The 21983-nt window shown below is 42.3% G+C and overlaps 1 protein-coding gene across 2 annotated transcripts in view; it reads left to right on the top strand.

The window, feature by feature from the left end:
* The window catches only part of dock3 (dedicator of cytokinesis 3), a 310416-nt gene that overhangs the window by 223749 nt on the left and 64684 nt on the right, over positions 1–21983 (top strand). For both annotated transcript variants that reach the window (XM_079579371.1, XM_079579370.1), the window contains exons 10-16: positions 6490–6571; positions 7930–7990; positions 8191–8338; positions 14988–15076; positions 15544–15669; positions 21190–21314; positions 21400–21562. In XM_079579371.1, coding sequence (XP_079435497.1) covers positions 6490–6571; positions 7930–7990; positions 8191–8338; positions 14988–15076; positions 15544–15669; positions 21190–21314; positions 21400–21562 — 794 coding nt within the window. The remainder of the gene's footprint in view (positions 1–6489; positions 6572–7929; positions 7991–8190; positions 8339–14987; positions 15077–15543; positions 15670–21189; positions 21315–21399; positions 21563–21983) is intronic.

Below are 21983 nucleotides of genomic sequence, written 5' to 3'. Positions count from 1 at the left end.
GGTCATACGTGTAACTGCAGCTTCTATATTAAGCTCGTGCATGACGGCACTTAACACCTTTTTGAGTGACAGTGCAGGATTTTAGAGGCAGTTGTGGTGTATATGTCTGGGCTCATTCTACACATCAGGACATGGCTGGAACATGTAGGGGGAGGAAAATACTTAAAGAGGGGGCATTCTGCTTTTTTCAATCACATAGCACCAGTCTATATCACACTACAATGATGACCAAACCTTCTGTTGGTCTGTAAATGCAGTAAATTAGAATAACTGCCTTGTATAAAATTGCTCTCTCAAAATGGCTGTAGTGAATGTCTTGAAATAGGCCTCTGTCTCTTTAAGAACCTCTGACCCTTTCCGACACGCCCCCTCCACACGCTGTCTGTGGCATCAGTGGGGAGGGGGTTCTGCTGAGGAGCAGTGGTTGGTTACTCGGCTGGTGACGAAAGCTCGGAGGCGTCTCCAGGAGGTGGGGGCGTTCCCAGGAGGACTCAGGCAAACCTATTCCTAAAATGGCCGCCATCAGAGTTTTTACAGATTACTCAAAAATACGTGAATGCGCCAAGGCAACACTTCAGGCATGTTTTCAATGAGGGAATGACATAATAACATGATGTAAAGCTTGAAAAAGTCAATTTTGCATAATACCCCCCCCCCCCCCTTTAATTTTTAACATTTTTAACCTCGGATAGTCCCTTTAAAGTGCCTACTGAAATACAGTGAAACACAGTTCAGTAAATGGAGTCACATGTAGCGCTATGTAGCATCATGTTAGCATTCTCCGTTATGTATGTATTTATGGGCTGTTGAACCACTTTGCTCCTCTCCATGTCTTTGTATCTTTATTTAGTAGAAAAACTATATTCATAATTCAGCATTTGTTAAAGTAGTTTTTGAATAATTAGAGAAAGTTCAGATTTTTCTCCAAATTGTTTTCCCCTTAACTGTTTTCAAACATGACCATATATGGGCGATTCCAGAGTTGCCGTCTGTGTAAATGTGGAGTTGAATCTGACTTTGAGCCGCAGCTGTTTGCTCGCGGTCACTGAAGGAGACCGAAGCCGACAGATGGTTCAGCACAGTTTGAATTGTCCTCATGGGCTCAAATACATCAAAATAGATTTAATAGAAGTTATGATTATGTAGAGTCTTACAATCATGCTGTATAATACAACATCATTACTAAGACAAACATAACTAACACCACCAAAAATACTGGATTGGGGATCGATTCCAAATATATGATGCCGAACCGATGCTGATTTAGTTGGTCATACCTGCCACCAACTAAATCCAAGGGAATACATGCCATAACCTACTCCATTTGTTACTTTTCACTTGTAGAATTGGCAGTTTGCACCATGGAAATATACTTTTATTGCAACGGAAAATACTGCAGTCAACAGTAGCAAAGCTGGGACAGAAGTAATGACTGGTTCACCTAAAGTTGCAACGTATCTGTTTTAAGCTCGATGACGGTTCTTGAGTCATCGTCTATACCAGGGGTGTCAAACGCATTTTGGGTCGCGGGCCGAAATAAAGCTCCCACGGCTGGTCGCGGGCCACATATAATAGAGAAACTTTTCCCAGCTGAAAGTGTAGGACATTTCGCCTCTGGTTAGCAACCTTTATAGTTAAGCATCAGTCTCAACCCAACTCTCACCTTGGAGTGTGCCGCACATTTCGTACACAAGGCAACTCAATGCATACGTTTCAGTCTCAATTTTAGTTTATGAAATAGCTTATTGTTACAACAATACTGATTGGCTATATTTGATTTTCTGATTAATGAGCAGATCCCTTTATGTTGGATGTTGGCTATTATTATTAATGTGATCAGCCTATATAGATACAGACGGCATCTCGTCATAGAAGGGGGCGTGGCTTCGCCGAGGGGGAAAATAGAATCTTTAGAGAAACACAGTTTTTCACTCTTTTTAGCCATTTTCTGGTGGAATATCAACTTATTTATCACACATAAATAAAGTCAAGTGTAAATCGGGCCCATATGGATATTTTCTCACAGCAGATTGTTCTGTAGAAGTGAAAAAAAGGCAGTTGTAGCTCGCGCTAGCTAACCGTTAGCATTAGCCCGATGCTAACATGATGCTAACATGTTAGCATCATGTTAGCATTCTCCGTTATTTATATATTTATGGGCTGTTGAACCACTTTGCTCCTCTCCATGTCTTTGTATCTTTATTTAGTAGAAAACTATATTCATAATTCAGTGTTTGTTAAAGTAGTTTTTGAATAATTAAAGAAAGTTTACATTTTTTCAAAATTGTTTTCCCCTTAACTGTTTTCAAACATGACCATATATGGACGATTCCAGAGATGCCGTCTGTATCTATTATTTAACCAAGGCAATTTAATGCAGAAAAATCCGGAGATCTTTGAATGTTTTTCAATTTCAGTTATTCATGAAAAGCCCTTAAGATGTAACATCTCATTTACTAGGGGATCGCTCACTTTTTTACTCACTGCAAACCAGTTTCTTTTTTTTTAAGGGATACTTTTGAGGAAATCTTGTGGCATTGATAGAACTGGTAAACCTTAAGTACAGGATTGGAGCGAACGGAGCCAACAATTGCGCTCAAAGGTTTACATACTCTGGCAGAATTTCATCGCTGACCTTGTTGAAAATGTGCACCGTAACTTCTGTGAAATATGGAGGTGGTTCACTGATGGCTCCAGCAGAATAAAATGTAGGTCCCGTTAGTTCCATCTCAGTCTCCTGCCCTCATTATCATTGAACCACTGTGGAGAGAGCTTAAACATGCAGTTCATGCAAAGCAGCCCTGGAATTTACAGGAACGGCCAAGAAGAATGGGCCGCTTTACCATCAGAAAAAATAAAGAACCTCATCCACAACAACAACAAAAGACTCCAAGCTGTCATTGATGTTGAAGGAACAGGCCACCGTTTTTCCATACTGAGATATGTTCTGTCTGATCTGTGCGCCTGCCCGTACAAGCCCCGTTTGGAGCTATAGGAATACATTGCTAACAATAAACGCTAACAACATCTTTTGTCGTTTTGCGTGACTGAGCACACACACAAAGACCAGACAGGTACGTATCAACTCGTCTAAGCTCAGGAAAACGGTGGCCTGTTCCCTTAAAGGAATAGGCCACCGTTTTTTTACACACCGAGATATGTTCTTACCTTAGCTTTGACGAGTTCTTTAGGACCTGTCTGGTCTTCCCCCGTGCCTTCAGTCACGTAAACACAGCGCAGACGGCGTTAGCATTTAGCCTCTCCTTCTCTCCTCTATAGCTCCAAAACAGGTCAAGATAGAAGCTACCAAGCTCTTCCACGTTTTCCCTATTTAAATATGGTTACGTGAAGTGTTCCACTACAAAGTATAATTACACAAAATTAAACAATGTGGATTTTCTAAGCGGATATAAGGGGGAACTATATTGTAAGGCGTAATAATACCAGGAGTAGTTCGAAATCCTCGCAGCAATCTTCACTTTACTGTGCGGATGCCAAATTACTCCTGGTATTAGTACGCCTTACAATATAGTCCCCCCTTTTATCCGCTTAGAAAATCCACATTGTTTAATTTTGTGTAATTATACTTTGTAGTGGAACACTTCAAGTAACCATATTTAAATAGGGAAAACGTGGAAGAGCTTGGTAGCTTCTATCTGGACCTGTTTTGGAGCTATAGTGGAGAGAGGGAGAGGCTAAATGCTAACGCCGTCTGCGCTGTGTTTACGTGACTGAAGGCACGGGTGAAGACCAGACAGGTCCTAAAGAACTCGTCAAAGCTAAGGTAAGAACATATCTCAGTATGTAAAAACGGTGGCCTTTTCCTTTAAAAACTGGGGTATGCAACCTTTTGATCAGGGTCATTTTGGTACCTTTTCAATATGATTTAAAAATACCAAACTCAGTTGTTTGACCATGAATGGCTTCACACAACCACTAACCATGAGTAAACAAAATCTTGTGTAAATAGTCAAAAAGAAAAATCTCAAATTCTGCCAGAGTATGTTTAAACCTTTGAGCACAACTGTATATTTTTCCTACGAAACATGAAATTAGCTCATATTTCAGTGAGTCTCCATGTATGTGTTTCGTGTACAGGGAGGCGGAGGAGGCACTGATGTGGAAACTGTGCCATAGATGTAGTTGTGTTTTTGCATCTCGGGCTGGCAATGAGTGCATATGATCGAGTGCAGCCACGCGTGCCACATCTACTGTGCAGCAGCATAATGTGTACCCAAGCAAATGGACCACACAGTGGGTTTGTGGGTAGGTCTGTGCGAGGCGTTTCCAACGAGACGATAACTGCTTTGAAGGACCACGCATGATCAGCTTTTACTTCTACTTTTTGTTCCCTCGTCCGAAAACATAACGTGGAGCATGTTTCACTTCATTCACAGAGTTTAGAGTAGACTTTTGCTTTAAGAGAATAAGTGAGACATTTTCTGACATTACATCCACCAAATTATTAAAAAGTGAAGTAGTTCAGTGTCGCAGGGCTTTCGATGGTCCCGAATGGCAAACAGGTGTTGCGGCGGTAATTAAAAGTGAAGATGTTTTGGCCCTGAGCTCTTCTTGAAAACTTCACTGAATTTATGACAAAAGGTATGAAAGATGGACCTGTGCAGTTTCTTATTTCTTAGATAAATGTAAAAAAAAAAAATGAGTCATTTGTCAAAAGGATTCCTTGAGGAGTGGACCAGGTCTACTTGAAGAAAAATAATGTGTCATTCAGTTATATAATATTAAAGGCAGAGGCAACGTAATGATATATAGAAGGGCTATGGGTGTTTTTAATAAGTTAGTGTGTTTACATGTGTGCGAGTTATTGGTCATTCTGGATATTATATTTACTGTACATCCGAGAAACCAGGACACTCTTATCCTTGTTTACATGAGCAACAACAGTATCCTGGCTATTTAGGCTCCAGAGAGGTAGAGCTAAATTCTTAAAGTGCACATGCTCATTTCCCATAGATACAGGCTCTGGAATCGCCCATATATGGTCATGTTTGAAAACAGTTAAGGGGGAAAACAATTTGGAGACAAATCTAAACTTTCTCTAATTATTCAAAAACTGCTTAAAATACATAAAAAACAGAGAAAGCTAACGTGATGCTTCATTTTAGCACGATGCTAGCGCTAGCTACGACTGCCATTTTTTCCGCTTCTACTGAACAATCTGCTGTGAATAAACATCCATATGGACCCGATTTAGACTTTCCTTTATTTGTATTTGATAAATAAGTTTATTTTCCTCCAAAAAACGGCTAAAAGGAGTGAAAAATTGCGTTCCCAAAAGATTCCGTTTTCCCCCTTGGCGAGGCCACGCCCCCTTTTGTGACGCGATGCCGTCTGTATTGACATAACATGGTTAGCACGGCAACAGTTTAAAATTGTTTACCTTCTTCTATGTCACTTCCTGTCGGTGTCCAAAAAGGAAGTGAAACTATGATGACGCTTTCACCCAAATATGGTATTTTTCCTCCTACGAGACGCTGGTGCGGAAAAGTCGGAGAACGAGCCGCGCATGCGCAGTCGCTACAAAACTTCAGGGCCGGTTTTCTCTGAATAAGAGAAGCCGCACTCGGGCAGAGCCTGAGCCCTTATAGAAGCTCCCACAGACTCCAAACTTTACAGTCTGAGACCTAACAAGATTTTGAAGGTTTTTTCAGAGGGATTTTTTAATATCTATTTCCTAGCCTGATTTATTCAGCTTTGAAACCAAAAAAACAGGCGAAATTTGAGTTTTTACAGATTTTTTCACTGATGATTAGTTTATTGAAAAACTAAACAAAATATCCAAAATCCCCTCTTAAAAAATCTTAGTTACTAATATGTCAATAAAATAAAACCATAAATTTTAATCTGGCTCAATTCATTATTTTGATTTCGTTCAAAAGTTTCAAATTGACATCTCTACATTTATTTATTTTCCCTATTCACATGCAGTGTCTCGCCTTAAATCTCGTCAATAACTTGTCTTGCAAAAGCAGTGTCCCAGTAATCTATTCTCCATCTCAATATGAATAAAGATCACTCCAATGTGCTGCTTGATATGCACTAACCGCTGTGTTTTGGCACACTCTGTGACTCCATGACCCTGTTGCACTCAGAATCCCGTAAAACTTTTCGATAAACGCCCAAGACATTATGCACAGTTGCTGATGGTGGAATAAATATTTATCTGGCATTGTGGCTTGTTTGCTTACCCCTCAGCCTCTCCGGAGTACCACAGTAAATAGTCTGTTTGGATATTTAGACATTGTTTGAGGGGGATTTGCTGCTCTCTGCGCTCCTGTTTGCAGAGATATGAGCCAACGCGAGATTGATTATTGTCTGGATCAAGCATGTTTGCCGACTGTCTAACCAATGGATCTATATACGATTTAAGATGTAGGATTGTGCCCAGTCCTCAAAGGGCACCTGTTCTTCACTTGAAGATAGCATTTGTGTTGAATGTATTTTGCTCTTCTTTTGTTTTTGTTTTAGTGAGAAGTTCATGGTGAGACTGAACAAAAATGGCGGACCAAAGAACCCAGAGAAAGTGGATCGGCTGTGTGCACTCTTTACGGTAAAAAAAATATATACTTCCTTTAATTAAACAATGTAGTTTCTCAGTCATCCAGGCAATTAATTAGACTCAAAAAGGGTGAATCAAAACAACTGGACTTACTTTTAACTTACTCTTAAGTTTCGCTGTCCATCCAGACAGCCTCCTCAGGCCTCCTCAGTCTGTGGTGACCTGGTGATCTGGGGGGTGTGGTCACCACAGACAACAGCTCTTTTTTAAAAGTAAGCCCATTTGTTTTGATTCACGCTTTTTTGAGTCTTTTAATTAATATTTAGGGAGTAAACCTTCATATAAGAAGCCAGACTTTTAGAGTTGAAAGTAAGAGAAAAGGGAAGCCCCGTCGAGGCTTTCATGAATCAGACTGCATTAATAGTTTTAATATATGTTACTATAAAAGAAATATGGCGGCACACTGCTGTGAATTCCCCTCATTTGTTCCATTAAGGGCCTCACCGGAGAGAGTTGCGGAGACTGCCGTGACTGGCCGTGTTCGCAACATCTCTACAACTCTGATTGATTGTGTGCATACGTACGGCCTTCCTCACCGGAGACTGGTTGGAGACTCAAGTCGCCGCTGGTCACGGAGACGTCTCTGAGACGTCCCCTGGAAATAAGGCGAGTCTCCAGGTAGTCTCAGTGAAAACAGACAAGTTCGATTTCCGTGGATTATCTGCCTGGTCCTAGAAAGGTCTCTGAGAGGTCTACGTGATCTCAAGCACCTGTGGCAACGTTGTGTCTTCAACCCATGAGACGTTTCTGTGATGTCCTTGCAATGTCTCCGAGACCAATCAGATGCCAAGGAGATCGTATGGAGTCTCTTTGAGATGTCCTTGGTATCCGATAGGTCTCAGAGACATTGCGGGGATGTCACAGAAATGTCCCACAGTTTTGAGGACGGCAATAGTATTTGCAGTACAGCTGCTTGAGACCTCGTAGACCTCTCGGAGACCATGCGGAGAGCATGCAGAGACCTTTTCAAGTCTCAGCTGAAATCGAACCTAATTAGTTTTCACCGAGACTACCTGGAGATTCTCCAGCGGCAACTTGAGTCTCCAACTAGTCTCCAGGCCGGTGAGAAAGGCCTTTAGTCAAACGAATAATTCAGCTGAGCTAAACTTCTGTCTGTGGTTGTCGATTTTCTGAATATGTGAACGTGGGCTGGTCAAAACCTAAAACTCCTGGATGAAACGAGTTCCCAGGCTGCTCGGTAAATGAGACACTCGTTTTGACATTTATAATTTGTTACGCTGGCCCATAATTGTAAAGTTCAGCTGCTGCGAGCCTTCTCCGTGTCCTTTGTAATAGCAGTAAATCCTATTCATTAACCACTATTAACTTCAGTGCTCTGGCTTTTGTAGGATCTGAGCAACAAAGACATGAAGAGAGACCTGTACATTGTGGCACAAGTGATACGCACAGGTAAGATAGAGGCAATGGATCTGAAAATAAAGTCTTAAAAGGGACAAATTATGCAAAATAAATGGTTTTAAGACCAAATTACAATTTTTTTTTTTCCATTGTCAAAATATAAATGTTGTAGAATCTGTTTATTCAGCTCTGCATATTCCATAAAGAATCTGGAAGTGAATTGTGTTGCTTAGTCTCTCCTGTGGTTTCAGGGCGCATGTTGCTGAACGACAGTAAGAAGGGGCCTCCTCACGTGCAGTACCGCCGGCCGTATGGCTGCGCTGTCCTGGCCATGAGCGACGTGCTCCAGACCATCTCCGAGCTGAAAGAGGAGAAGGACTTTGTACTTAAAGTGTACACGTAAGTACTACTCATAGACATAATGTTAATAGACTCCTCACTCCTCCCCGTTTGCCGTTATAACTAAGTTCGAGGGGAAAATCATGGCGGATTTACAGACTCCTCCTACCCTGCTGTGATGGAGCATGTTCCTATAAAGGGCATAAGGGCGGGATCTTCTCTGTAGACTGGCCCTCGAAGGGGAAAGTAGAAAGTTTAGGAGAATTAGGCACCAGGCTTTAAAGTTGTTTTAAATGTGTCTAAAGTGCAATGCTTGCTTATGAAAGACTAGCTTGTTCTGCCGCCCCATATGGAGGTGATGCAGCAATGTCGGCCCGAGGGTCGTGGTCGTAAAGCAGTGCAAGCCGCTGCCATTGGTTCTATACCTACCTAAACTACAAGCTGCCATAAAGTGTTGGTTGTGCCTTGTCACAGCACCATCTGTCCTTTGAACATTTTACATGGAAAGTCGCAACATAACATCAGTTATGTTTTTTAAGGAAAAGAAAGGAAGGAAAGGACTTTATTTGTATCGTGCCCACACAATGTGCTTTATATGGAACAATTTACATTCACTCCTAATGATTTATTAAAGGCCACTACTAGATTTTTTTTCTACTAGTGGAACAAATTTAGTTTTGTCCTCCTTCAGTATATTGTAAACTCCCTTGTGGGAAAACACCGTCCATCTAATTACAAAGCATTTGTATCAATTTTATGAAAGCTCTAGTTTTCTATCATTTTCTATCATGAAATGTGCTGATAAACTATGTGCCCATATTGCAAATATGCTAGAAAAGTTAAGCATTAGTGGACCACAGCTAACATATGAATCTAGTGGCTTCCTCTTTTATTGTTTGTGATACAAAAATCAAGGGCCTTTAACCCCTTAACTCCCACCTGAACACACATTTTCTCCAGTTTGGCTTTACCCCGTTCCAAAAGCTTCTGGAAAAAAAGGTGTGAAAATAGCGACAGAACTGAGATGAAAACAATGATGAAGATGTGACAAAAATGTGACAAAAAATGACAAAAAAATGACAAAAAATGACAAAAAATTGATTTAAAAAAAGACAAAAATGTGACAAAAAAATGTGACCAAAAAATGACAAAGTCGATTAAAAAAATGAGTTGAATACCCCCCCCAAAAAATAGATGGGGAAAAATCTGATGACGTGTAGATCTTAGCTTTCAAATGAGGTGTTACACTGGCCTACAGGATTTGGGTAAAGCTAAGCTGCAGAAAATGCTCTCGGTTCAGGCGGGAGTTAAGAGGTTAAGTTAGTTTGCTAAACACTATTGTGCCTTTGCTCCTTTAAAGAGGCTAGATGCAAGTTTGAAACTTTATACTCACTACTGCCATCTCAGGTCATACGTGTAACTACACCTTCTATATTAAGCTCGTGCATGACGGCAATTCGGACCCGATGTGACACCTTTTTGAGTGACAGTGCAGGATTTTAGAGGCAGGTCTGAGCTCATTCTACACTTAAGACATTGTTGGAACATGCAGGGAGAGGAAAATACTTACTTTTAACATTTTTAAACTCCCTATAGTCCCTTTTAAAGCAGAAATGATGAAAATAACTCAGCAACAGTCCTTTTGACCTGGGTAGTGTTTTTATACTAGTTCAGTAAGGCAAGGCAACTTTATTTATACCGCGCATTTCGTACACAAGGCAACTCAATGCGCCTTACAAAAGAAAATATGCAAAATTACAATCAGGTTAAGTTAAGGCAAATCACATATATAAAAACATCAAGACATGGGAAACACACAGTACACCTGGGCAGGCGCTGGAATTTTTTGTTGGCTAGGGGATAAAAAATATTGAAGGAAATGTTCCCTGGCTTACAACCCTTGAAAATGGTTCCGCGACACCACACTATTTTCCATTTTCTGCAACATGAGAGTACATTTAAAAAAAGGCAGCGTTTCTTTGTAGAGCACAATTCCCAGTCACTCAAAGTGCTTTACAGAGATACAGCATACACGTCGTTTTTGTTGCGAATCATGGTCTTTTTGTTCTTCTGAAAGTAGTACAAATGTTATTTCAGGCAAAGGCAATGACTCCACCGTGTATTCCTACAGGCAAGCTCTGTCACAAAATCTGCCTGACTCTGAGTTCCCTCCTAAACAGACAAACCATTATCTTCAGCACCAGTTCAGCCTCTCCTTACACCGTCCTCTCCCACACACAGAGGAGCCGTGTGGGTAACAGGGAGTCTCTTTTGGCCCGGACTTCTGACGACTTGCCTGCAGGTGCCTCACAGCGCTCCCTGTGGCGACGTGATGTAACTGTCACTGCGCGCCGCCTCAGATGAACCCGTCGTGTTTTATAGTACGCAGTTGCTCACGTATCGTTAGTACATCGCCGCGAGCTCCCAGACTGGAGCGGCGGCGCTTTTATGCTACAGAGGAAGTCGGTGATGTCTGATTCCTTGTGGCATGACAAAGACAGAGACATTTCCAGACAGTGAATCACACTATATGGTTTGGAGGTAGAGGAGTTCTATGATTGTTGCATCTAAAGTACACGTTTAAATAATATATGCAACAGGAATACAAATATAACAAGCCAATGCACTTTTAGAGTCTTCATCAGGGCGTTACTCTTTTTAAGTACTAGTTTTTACAATGAGTACAATGCATTTGAAAGATAAATAAAAGTCTATCTTCCTGTATCTGTATTGAGCTTTGTGCATGATGAGTATTTAAAGGAACAGGCCACCGTTTTTCCGTACTGAGATATGTTCTTACCTGAGCTTAGACGAGTTGATACGTACCAGTCTGGTCTTTGTGCGTGCGCTCAGTCACACAAAATAACCAAAGATGTTGTTAGCATTTGGCCTCTCCCAGTGGAAAAGTGTTGGAAGCAACGCTCTTCCACTGGCACAAAGACCAGACAGGTACGTATCAACTCGTCTAAGCTCAGGTAAGAACACATCTCAGAATGGAAAAACGGTGGCCTGTTCCTTTAACCAGGAAAGTCCCACTGAGATTAAGAATCTCTTTTCAGGGGAGTCCTGGCCCCAGAGGGGAACCTATTGTACATGTTTTAGTGGTAGGGGAATCCGGAATACCCAGCTGAAACCAACACAGACACGGGGAACACGTGCAAACTCCACACAGAAAGGTCCCGTCCAGTCAAAAAAGTCAATGAAACCCTTGTCATATTTTTCATGGAGTGACCAGAGTGATGACCAGAACCCCCTATTTATTTGCACAATTTTACCAAATGACAGGGGCAAATGGAAACATTGTTTTTCTCATTGTTTATACCATAAGGCTTCCAAAAATATTTAGTTTTCATACTCTCCACAAAAATCCCACAACAGTGGAACTCTGAACATAGTGAACAGGACTATTATGTGGATGTGCAGTTTACTCCACAGTTTTGGAGCTGCGATAGAGAAAGCCCTATTTTGAGTCATTTTACCCCTTGTTGTTTCCTTCCACTGCAGTGCGGCCACTGATCAAATCGGCAACAAGTCACAGGGCGCACTACCTTTATCGGTCTATGTCAAAGGAGCAGGCCACTGGTTTTCCATACTTAGATATGTTCTTACCTGAGCTTAGACGAGTTGATGCAAAAGGGGTAAAATGACTCAAAATAGGGCTTTCTCTATCGCAGCTCCAAAACTGTGGAGTAAACTGCACATCCACATAATAGTCCTGTTCACTATGTTCAGATTTTTGTGGGATTTTTGTGGAGAGTATGAAAACTAAATATTTTTGGAAGCCTTATGGCAGGGGTGGCCAACCAGTCGGAGACCAAGAGCCGAAATTTTCAACCTTGATCCTGTGAAGAGCCACAAAGGCACCGACCATTAGCGAGATCCCGGGGCGGTACTTTATTGTGATTAAATAGAATGTGACCGTTTTATTTAATCACAATAAACTATAACTTCATGCCTTTTTCTTTTTTTAAAAATAATTGTGTTTTGATTGAACGGTTTTACTCCTCAACAAGATTGAAATACATGTATATTAAATGACATTTTGTGTTTCCTGTTCTGACTGAGACAGAATTAGATTATTATTATTATTATTATTATTATTATTTTTTATGCTGGGGTGTGTTTGTATGTGGGGCCCTGCCCTCTGAGCCCCCTTCTCTGATTCGCCCCTGGCCTGTGCGCTCAGTGCCTGCAGCTTTGTCCTGACTGGACTGTGCAAAGAACGCACTCTAGGCTGCACAAAGTTCACAAACTTTAATCAGGAGCCTCTGGGGGATCTGAGAGTCTGTTTTAAGTTGCATCTGTTACAGTTATAGCACGTGTGAAAGAAAAGTCATGACTTTGCGTATTTCCGCGTTACGATGTCGCGCTTCGCATCATACGCTTAATAAGAGCTCCGCTTTTTTCCATTTCCTAATTTTGATCTTTTTCTGTGAATATGTGGCCAAATTACATCAAATAAAGAGTAGCTGATCAGAAATCTGAAAAGCACAGAAGCTAATCCTAGTGCCACGATCTGCCTGCCTGTTGTTTAACCTACATCCCGCTGTGACTGAGGCTGCACGGGCTCCTTTTACACGCTGCCTCGAAAAGGAGAGAGATACGGACTCTCATTCATGTAGAGATGGAAACATGGTCTGTAGGACTATGGTTGGATTTTTGGTCAAAGACTGTTACAGTTTATGGGGAAAATTTACCAATTGTTTTGCAAAGAGCCGCATTGTATTAAACATCTCCAATCATGCAAAGAGCCGCACTCTGATTGGCCAAGAGCCGCATGCGGCTCGAGAGCCGCGGGTTGGCCACCCCTGCCTTATGGTATAAACAATGAGAAAAACAATGTTTCCATTTGCCCCTGTCATTTGGTAAAATTGTGCAAATGGGTAAATAGGGAGTTCTGGTCATCACTCTGGTCACTCCATGAAAAACAAGGGTGTCATTGACTTTTTTGATTGGTTAGCGCTCGTGTTTCACAGCAAGAAGGTCCCGGGTTCGATTCCCACCTGGACGGAACCTTTCTGTGTGGAGTTTGCACGTGTTCCCCGTGTCTGTGTAGGTTTCAGCTGGGTATTCCTGATTCCCCTACCACTAAAACATGTACAATAGGTTCCCATCTGGGGCCAGGACTCCCCTGACAAGAGATTCTTATTCTCAGTGGGACTTTCCTGGTTAAAGGAACAGGCCACCGTTTTTCCATTCTGTGATTTGTTCTTACCTGAGCTTAGACGTGTTGATGCGTACCTGTCTGGTCTTTGTGCCCGTGGAAGAGTGCGGTCACTTCTAACTTCACCCCCGTTTGGAGCCATAGGAATATACTGGGAGAGGCCACATGCTAACAACATCTTTGGTTTTTTTGTGTGACACATAAAGACCAGACAGGTACACATCAACTCGTTTAAAGAGGGGTATTATGCTTTTTTTCAATCACATAGCACCAGTCTATATTACACTACAATGATGACCAAACCTTCTGTTGGTCTGTAAATGCAGTAAATTAGAATAACTGCCTTGTATTAAATTGCTCTCTCAAAATGGCTGTAGTGAACGTCTTGAAATAGGCCTCTGTCTCTTTAAGAACCTCTGAGCCTTTCCGACTGCTGAGGAGCAGTGGTTGGTTACTCGGCTGGTGACGAAAGCTCGGAGGCGTCTCCAGGAGGTGGGGGCGTTCCTAGGAGGACTCAGGCAAACCTATCCCTAAAATGGCCGCCATCAGAGTTTTTACAGATTACTCAAAAATACGTGAATGTGCCAAGGCAACACTTCAGGCATGTTTTTAATGAGGGAATGACATAATAACATGATGTAAAGCTTGAAAAAGTCGATTTTGCATAATACCCCCCCTTTAAGCTCAGGTAAGAACATATATAAGTATGTAAAAATGGTGGCCTGTTCCTTTTAAGTAAAGGTAAAAAACAAACGAAAAAAACGATCAAATGGAATCTGCTGCCAAATTTTCACCTAACTGCGTTTTTTACTCCCCATATAACTGTTATTATCGCTATTGTCATACCTTTTTTTTTTTTTTTTTTTTTTTTTACATATCAGAGCAAATAATGAATTGTTTTCTGATTGCTAATTTAATAACGTTTTCAAAAATGTTTTAGTACTCTCCACATTACATAGAGAACTGGACTCTGAAGAGCTTTATGTGGATACGCAGGGTCAAAAGCTTTTAACACGATCTAGTACTGTACAAATCATGGCCAAAATCTGATAGTGCTTTGCTGCCTGTATATTGTGCATTGTCTTATATATTTGTACTGTGGACCTTTTGTGAAGCACTTTGGTCGACAACAGTGAAATGTGCGATTTAAATACAGTATATTTGATTTTATATGTTTCAAAATTGCCACCTTTCATTCTTAGCATTTTCTCCATGAGCTTCAAAAGGTCGACCCTGAAATGGTTCAACAGTCTGTGAGGTCAAACCCATTTCTGGTGAGGACATCGTGAAGCACACTGAGAAAAAGTCAAGTGTGCAAAGAAGTATTCAAAGCAAACGGCGGCTATTTTTAAGAATCTATTTGACCTTTCTTTCCGTTCAAAACATAATTCCTCATGCGTTCCTTCATAAATGAACGCCTTCAGTGAGAATCTACAACCAATACATAAAATTAAACTCAAATCTTTGGCCATTTTTCATGTTGCAATAAAGCGTTTCTCTTTTCATCTTTGCTGGTGTGTCTGTTTGTTTGTTTGTTGTTCCCAGGTGTAACAACGAAAATGAATGGTACCAGATCCACGAAAACATCATCAGAAAGTCCAGCACAAAATACACCACTCCAAGCAACAACTATGGTGAGATCACAACCTTTACTAACCCTCCGTCTGAGCTCATTTGTTTAACGTTTTTGTAAAGACAATAAAGGCAGTTTTTACCCTTTACCCATTTTCCATTGTGTAAAGTTTGAGATTGTCCTCACATGGTCCCAGGGGTCATTGAGTAAACAAAATTTGTAAGAGTACAAGCTCGCAACATGAATGACGCCGACTGACACATGTAGGTCATGACTCGGCATCTGACCAAAAAGATCTTTTTAATTAGAGCCTCTGAACTCGGCCTCGGGCTCAGCTGTGGCCGACAGTGAAGCCTTCACAAGATGAATGAGCATATGGTTATAAATATGTGGCTGCAGACGCAACTTGTCCATGTCAAGATCCTGCGTTCTGCTTTGTGCTTAGAGACCATCCACTTTGTCATATAATTGGGCACATATCTTTTGCCCGTCTACAATAGAGTGTTTTCAATTGGTTTCTCCCTTTAGGCCTGATCATCTCCCTGCAGTTGTTGCGTGGGGACATGGAGCAGGTGAGGAGAGAAAACCCACTCATCTTCAACAGAGGCGTCGCCATGACGAGGAAACTGGGCTTTCCTGACGTCATCATGCCAGGTCAGTCCCGTCGTCATTGTTCTCATGTCGTCTTTTATCATTTGGCCTTTCTGTGTGGAGTTTGCATGTTCTCCCCGTGTCTGTTTCCTCCGGGTACTCCGGTTTCCCCTACCACTAAAAACATGTGCAATAGGTGATTCTGACCATCAGCCTGGCTCCACATCGTGGAGATGAGTCCCCGTGCGCGGCACTGTCGTCGACCACTGCTCCTTAAGGGTTGCCTCAGAGGCATCGAAGGATGGGTTAAATGCAGAGGACAAATGTCCCTACGGGGACAATAAAGCAGATTTTATTTCTTAGCATTTAAAGTTGTTAAACATTTTAACAAACTTTATCACACAGTCGAAGCATTGATCCAACGGACTTTTGAGCCATCATATCTTTCTTTATGTCTGAACATTGGCGAACACAAAGTAGAACACCATGGGCCCGATCATGTGTTTCTAAACACAGACTGTAGACCAGACATTGGTTCAATGACGGGGGCGCTCTGTGGACTCTTCAGCTGCAAATAAGGAAACTGATGGGCTGTTACATTAACTAAATTGTAACATGTATTATGCAAGCAATAATTTCATGTTTCCAAAGTGAACGTGATTAAATCATGATGGATGTATGAAATCAGAAATAACAGAATGAACATAAAAAAAAGAATGGAAAACATTTCCCCATGATTTATTGGCTTTCTTTCAACAGCATGTGATGCACTTGACTAGGTTCAATGACATATGTTAGGGTTGATTGAAATTATTTGGGTCCTATTGTTGCGTCAACTTTTTTTTTTCTGCCGAATATTATTCTTGAAAGTGCCAATCCCAGAGGACACTTTTGCTGCTCAAATGAGGCTCTTAAGCCCTAAAGGTGTCAGTTTTGGTCCAGGCAGTTGGACGCAATTGGACACAAGGGGGCGCCCTTCCAACCCTCTTGGTGTAGATGAATGAATTGACTTTCTTCAGAGCAAGACTTTAGGTCAGACACCACGAGTGACAGTAATATTACGCTGTGGCCTTTAATTTCAACAAAAAGGGAGTGACCTCATTACTCTTCAGGCTCAGACCGACAGGTGAAGGACGTCATGGAGATTCTGGATTTAACAGAACTTCAGATTTCTGCTGCATGTAAGAGTTTAATCATATTCTGAAAATCAAATATGTAGTATAAACATAAACTATACGGAAAATTATTGTTACAATTACAAAAAGAAAACACGGTTAAACATTTTGAAATCCAAATATATTGTCTGATTCTCTGAAGAAGAAAAATAAGTGTGAAAATCCTGAATGTACATAATTGTTGTTATGCACAGCAGTGATTCCTTCCTAAGATTTACCTCCTACAGACAGAACTAGGCTGGGAGATTAACTCACAGTGGGGGAAATAGTTTGTACTTTGTTCTGTGAGCACTTAATAAGATGAACGAGGCAGTTTTAATGTAGAGAAGAGGACAGCGAAGAGGAAGCAGCTTTAGCGCTCATTGTAGTTAGCGTTTGTTGTAGCACTAAACGCGCCGTCTACTAAACCCTTTTTTCTCTAAGCAAGGCCCTCAGGCCAAAAGCACTGGCGTACTGTTGTTTGTATGCTATGTTTGTATATAGGCAAGGCCGGATTTATGAAGAGGCTTACAGGGGCTAAACCCAGGGGCCCAACAGGTTGAAGGGCCCGTGGGCATAGGGAGAAAAATCCGAGCTCAGTGCAGGCTGTAAACTAGTTCCCTCTCTCTTTGCAGACTCCCTCACATTCGTCAGATGATTTTTACCCAAGGATAACCCAGGTCTAAACCAGGACTAAACCAGGACTAAACCAGGACTAAGCCAGGGCTAAACCAAGACTAAACCAGGTCTAAACCAGGACTAAGCCAGGGCTAAACCAAGACTAAACCAGGTCTAAACCAGGTCTAAACCAGGACTAAACCAGGACGAAGCCAGGTCTAAACCAGGACTAAACCAGGACGAAGCCAGGTCTAAACCAGGACTAAACCAGGTCTAAACCAGGACTAAACCAGGGCTAAACCAAGACTAAACCAGATCTAAACCAGGACTAAACCAGGACTAAACCAGGTCTAAACCAGGACTAAACCAGGACTAAACCAGGTCTAAACCAGGACTAAACCAGGACTAAACCAGGACTAAACCAGGACTAAACCAGGTCTAAACCAGGACTAAACCAGGACGAAGCCAGGTCTAAACCAGGACTAAACCAGGTCTAAACCAGGACTAAACCAGGGCTAAACCAAGACTAAACCAGGACGAAGCCAGGTCTAAACCAGGACTAAACCAGGGCTAAACCAAGACTAAACCAGGACGAAGCCAGGTCTAAACCAGGACTAAACCAGGGCTAAACCAAGACTAAACCAGGGCTAAACCAAGACTAAACCAGGACAAAGCCAGGTCTAAACCAGGACTAAACCAGGGCTAAACCAAGACTAAACCAGATCTAAACCAAGACTAAACCAAGACTAAGCCAGATCTAAACCAGGACTAAACCAAGACTAAACCAGATCTAAACCAGGGCTAAACCAAGACTAAACCAAGACTAAACCAGGACTAAACCAGATCTAAACCAGGACTAAACCAGGACGAGGCCAGGACTAAACCAGGGCTAAACCAAGACTAAACCAAGACTAAACCAAGACTAAACCAGATCTAAACCAGGACTAAACCAGGACTAAGCCAGGGCTAAACCAAGACTAAACCAGGACTAAACCATGGCTAAACCAAGACTAAACCAGGTCTAAACCAGGACTAAGCCAAGACTAAACAAGGTCTGAGCCATTTTCATTAAGTTGACACTGGGAAAAACATGTACCTATTGGTCTGTTAAAATGCACCATTAAAATAAAAAAGATCAGTGGGAGGACCCTCAGACCCCCCTTTTAAATAAGTCCCCCCACCAGTCTGGCCGTAGCAAAGGTTCTTTCTAACCCACGTATATTTTTACATATAAATATTGATTGATTATGGGGGGCCCTGAAAAAACTTTTGCCCCGGGCCTCGTTTTACTTAAACCCGCCCTGTAGAAAGAAATCCTAAAACCCTCACCTAATTCCTTATACATTTGGAAAGCACCAAGCCTGTTTATTTATTCAGTTTAGAAGTACCTGTTATTCAGCTTTAAGACGATTCACGTACGGTTCTCCACACTGAGTCAAGCAGGTCCTTTAGCACATTCACCCACCATCCCCCCCCCCCCTCTCCTCTCCCAGTCCCCCTGGTGTGGTGATGGAGTGAGTCTTCCCCGGCCGCCCTGACAGCTCCTCCGTGCCGGGACAGGCCCACATGATGAATGCGTGCACACAGGCGTTAACTCGGGTCATTAGTCTTCCGCAGCGCTGTCACTGAGCTGTGAGGACGTTTAACTGTGCTCCTCCCACTGGACAAATCTGTCGGAAATGCATTGTGGGGTCTCGAGAGTGGAAACAGGTTTGTGCGAAGGAGACAGATGCTTTGGAATTTTCGAGTGAATTGATGTCAACAGAGTTACAAGGTGCCGCGTCCTCCTTTGGTGATCGTTTTAACTGAGGCAGGCGGGGAATGAGATGTTTTTGAATGTGTTTTGAAATGCTAGCTTTGTGGAAAACTGGAATGAGGAGCATCATTGTGATTGGAAGCAAATGTAAAAGGTAAAGGTGTAAGGTGGACTGGCAGAAAAAATTGGCCCTGGACTTTTGGGTCAAGACAGTCATATCCAATGCAATAGTCGAGGTGATGAGCAGAACAATCAGCCCTAGGCTTGAACAAAAACTGTACAAGCTACGAATCGAGGACAATAGTTGCATGTTGTTTCTGCCGAATTCAAGCTAACACCTCAGAGCACTCAACACTTTAATATAGTCATTTACAATTTGATGGAACTTTTGTAAAATGACTAAACAATCTTAAAATGTGCGTTCCGTTAATGAAGTTCCACTCGCGACTGCAACACAAATAAACTTCTCAAAACCAACCAAAGGATCCCACTGTAGATGGAAGATGAAATGGTAAAAGTCACTACGGAGTTAGAGAGGTGTGGAGTGAGAATAGAAGTCTGAAAAAGGCCAAACATTGTAAATCCTTTCAATGGAAAGATTTCCAAACTGCACTGACGACGAGGGGCACCACGGAGTCACCTGACAACTCCCAGCATGCACTTAATTTGTCTAAAATGCATAAAAAATAGAGGTCTAAGGTTCTGTGGGTCCTGGAGGGAGTTACAATAAACTATTTCCTCTTATATTGGCAATGTGAGGGGCATGAGTGTTATGAGAGGCCAATTTCTCATTATACGAGATTATCTGAGAACCATAACTCAGGAAAGCGCCACCAGCAGGGTATAAAAGGTGTCACACCCCTCTAGTGGAGGAATTGTGTAATTGCATCTAAGTAATGAAAGAGATTCTGATGGCTCTTCTCGCTAATTGTGGACCGCTGAAAATTATTACGGGCCATTGTCTCGATCTGACTGGCCCAACCGGCCAAAAAGTACGGCGGCCCACTGGGAAAACTCCCGAATCTCCCGATGGCCAGTCCAGCCCTGACTGAGGGCGTGTGGCTTCACTCATAGTGTTCAGCGAGGGCTAGCTGAAGCCTGTTCATGCTTGCAGTCTGGTGGGGCTTTTGGAGCCAGCTGCTTTATTCAGAATAGGCAAAAAGGAAAAATAGCGAAAGGGAAAAAATAAACAAACACATAATGGTAAAATACGAAATGGGCGCACCCTTCGAGATCGGGTGAGGAGCTCAGTTACCCGGGAGGAGCTCAGAGTAGAGTCGCTGCTCCTTCACGTCGAAAGGAGCAGCCTGGTGTCGCCTCGGGGTCCCCCCAGAACAGCTGGAGGAGGTGTGTGTGGATCGGGAAGTCTGGGCATCTCTGCTGAGACTGCTGCCCCCGCGACCCGGACCCGGATAAAGCGGAAGAAAATGGATGGATGGATGGAGTTTTTTCATCCTTTTTTGTTCCTACATAATCCCACTTGTTCATTCAGTTTAATGTCTTCAATGAGAATCACAAAATGTAAATAGTGTTGAAAATAAAGAAACCATGATAGGCCTACCTAAAAAGTGTTCCCGGTACTATACATTCTATGGATGTAACCAGAGAATTAGCTCCATCACATTTCAAATAAGACGAACACTGTAATTCCAGTGAAATGGACTTGGCTGCAGATTGGACAAAGGCAAAGGCAATACAAACACAAAATAGTATAGTTCAAAGCAATCATTTGTTTATTTTGCGAATGTATTGCAGCAGACCTTTTGTTGGTGTCGCCACACTGTAGAAAATATTTATAAAAGTCATTTTTGTTGTTGGCAAATGTAAACTCACACGTGATTGACCCAAACCACCAGTGGTGCTGACTCAAACTAATCGGCTTGAGCCACATGTGAACCCACAAATCCCATGACAGTCCAGACAGACAAATTTGCCCTTCCAAGAATGACCACTGAGAGTCTCCTAACTGCATTTCTTGCCCTCTGTGAGCTGAGGTGTTGGCAGTTTTAACATTGAGTGTGAAATTTGACATTGTTTGCTTGACGTCTTCTTCAGGCGACGTCAGAAACGACTTGTATCTGACCCTGGAGCGAGGAGACTTTGAGCGAGGAGGGAAGAGCGTCCAGAAGAACATCGAAGTCACTGTCTACGTGCTGTACGCAGACGGAGAGATCCTCAAGGTGAGAAAGTGCTCTTATTATTGTTATGGCAGAAACATGAATACACTGAATTTACTAAACTTGACCGCACTGTGTCTCCCCTCAGGACTGCATCAGCCTGGGGTCCGGAGAGCCAAACGTCCCGGAGCACCGTTCGTTCGTCCTGTACCACAATAACAGTCCGCGCTGGAGCGAGGTCATCAAACTGCCCATCCCCATCGACCGCTTCAGGGGGTCGCACCTGCGCTTCGAGTTCAGACACTGCTCCAGTAAGACATTCCCAAGAAGCTTCACGTTCATCACTTGTGGTGGAGGCTTTTTTTTTTCCATCTAAATCAGGGGTAGGCAAGTTTGCATCGTGGAGGGACGATTTTAATCATTGCCAAAACACCAAGGGCCCAACCTCACCATTGTATCCTAAAGTAAAGAAGTTTTTTTTTTCTGCAAATGCCAATGTTTTACGTCAGTGGTTCTCAAGTGCTACGGCTTCGGGACCCACCATTACCCCAGGATAACAAGCCACGACCCAAATAAAATTATAAATTGTCAATCGTCTAGAAAAACCAGCCCAATGACATTCATGTAGGCTCGCGACCACAGAAAATGGTTCTGAAACCCACTTTCTGGTCCCATCCCACAAGTTGAGAATCATTGTTTTACATTATATGTATATGACCAAATGGGGTGCTC

This window comes from Gobius niger, assembly GCF_951799975.1.
Source record: "Gobius niger genome assembly, chromosome: 20".
NCBI lineage: Eukaryota > Metazoa > Chordata > Actinopteri > Gobiiformes > Gobiidae > Gobius > Gobius niger.
This window is presented reverse-complemented; position numbering and strand designations above follow the sequence as displayed.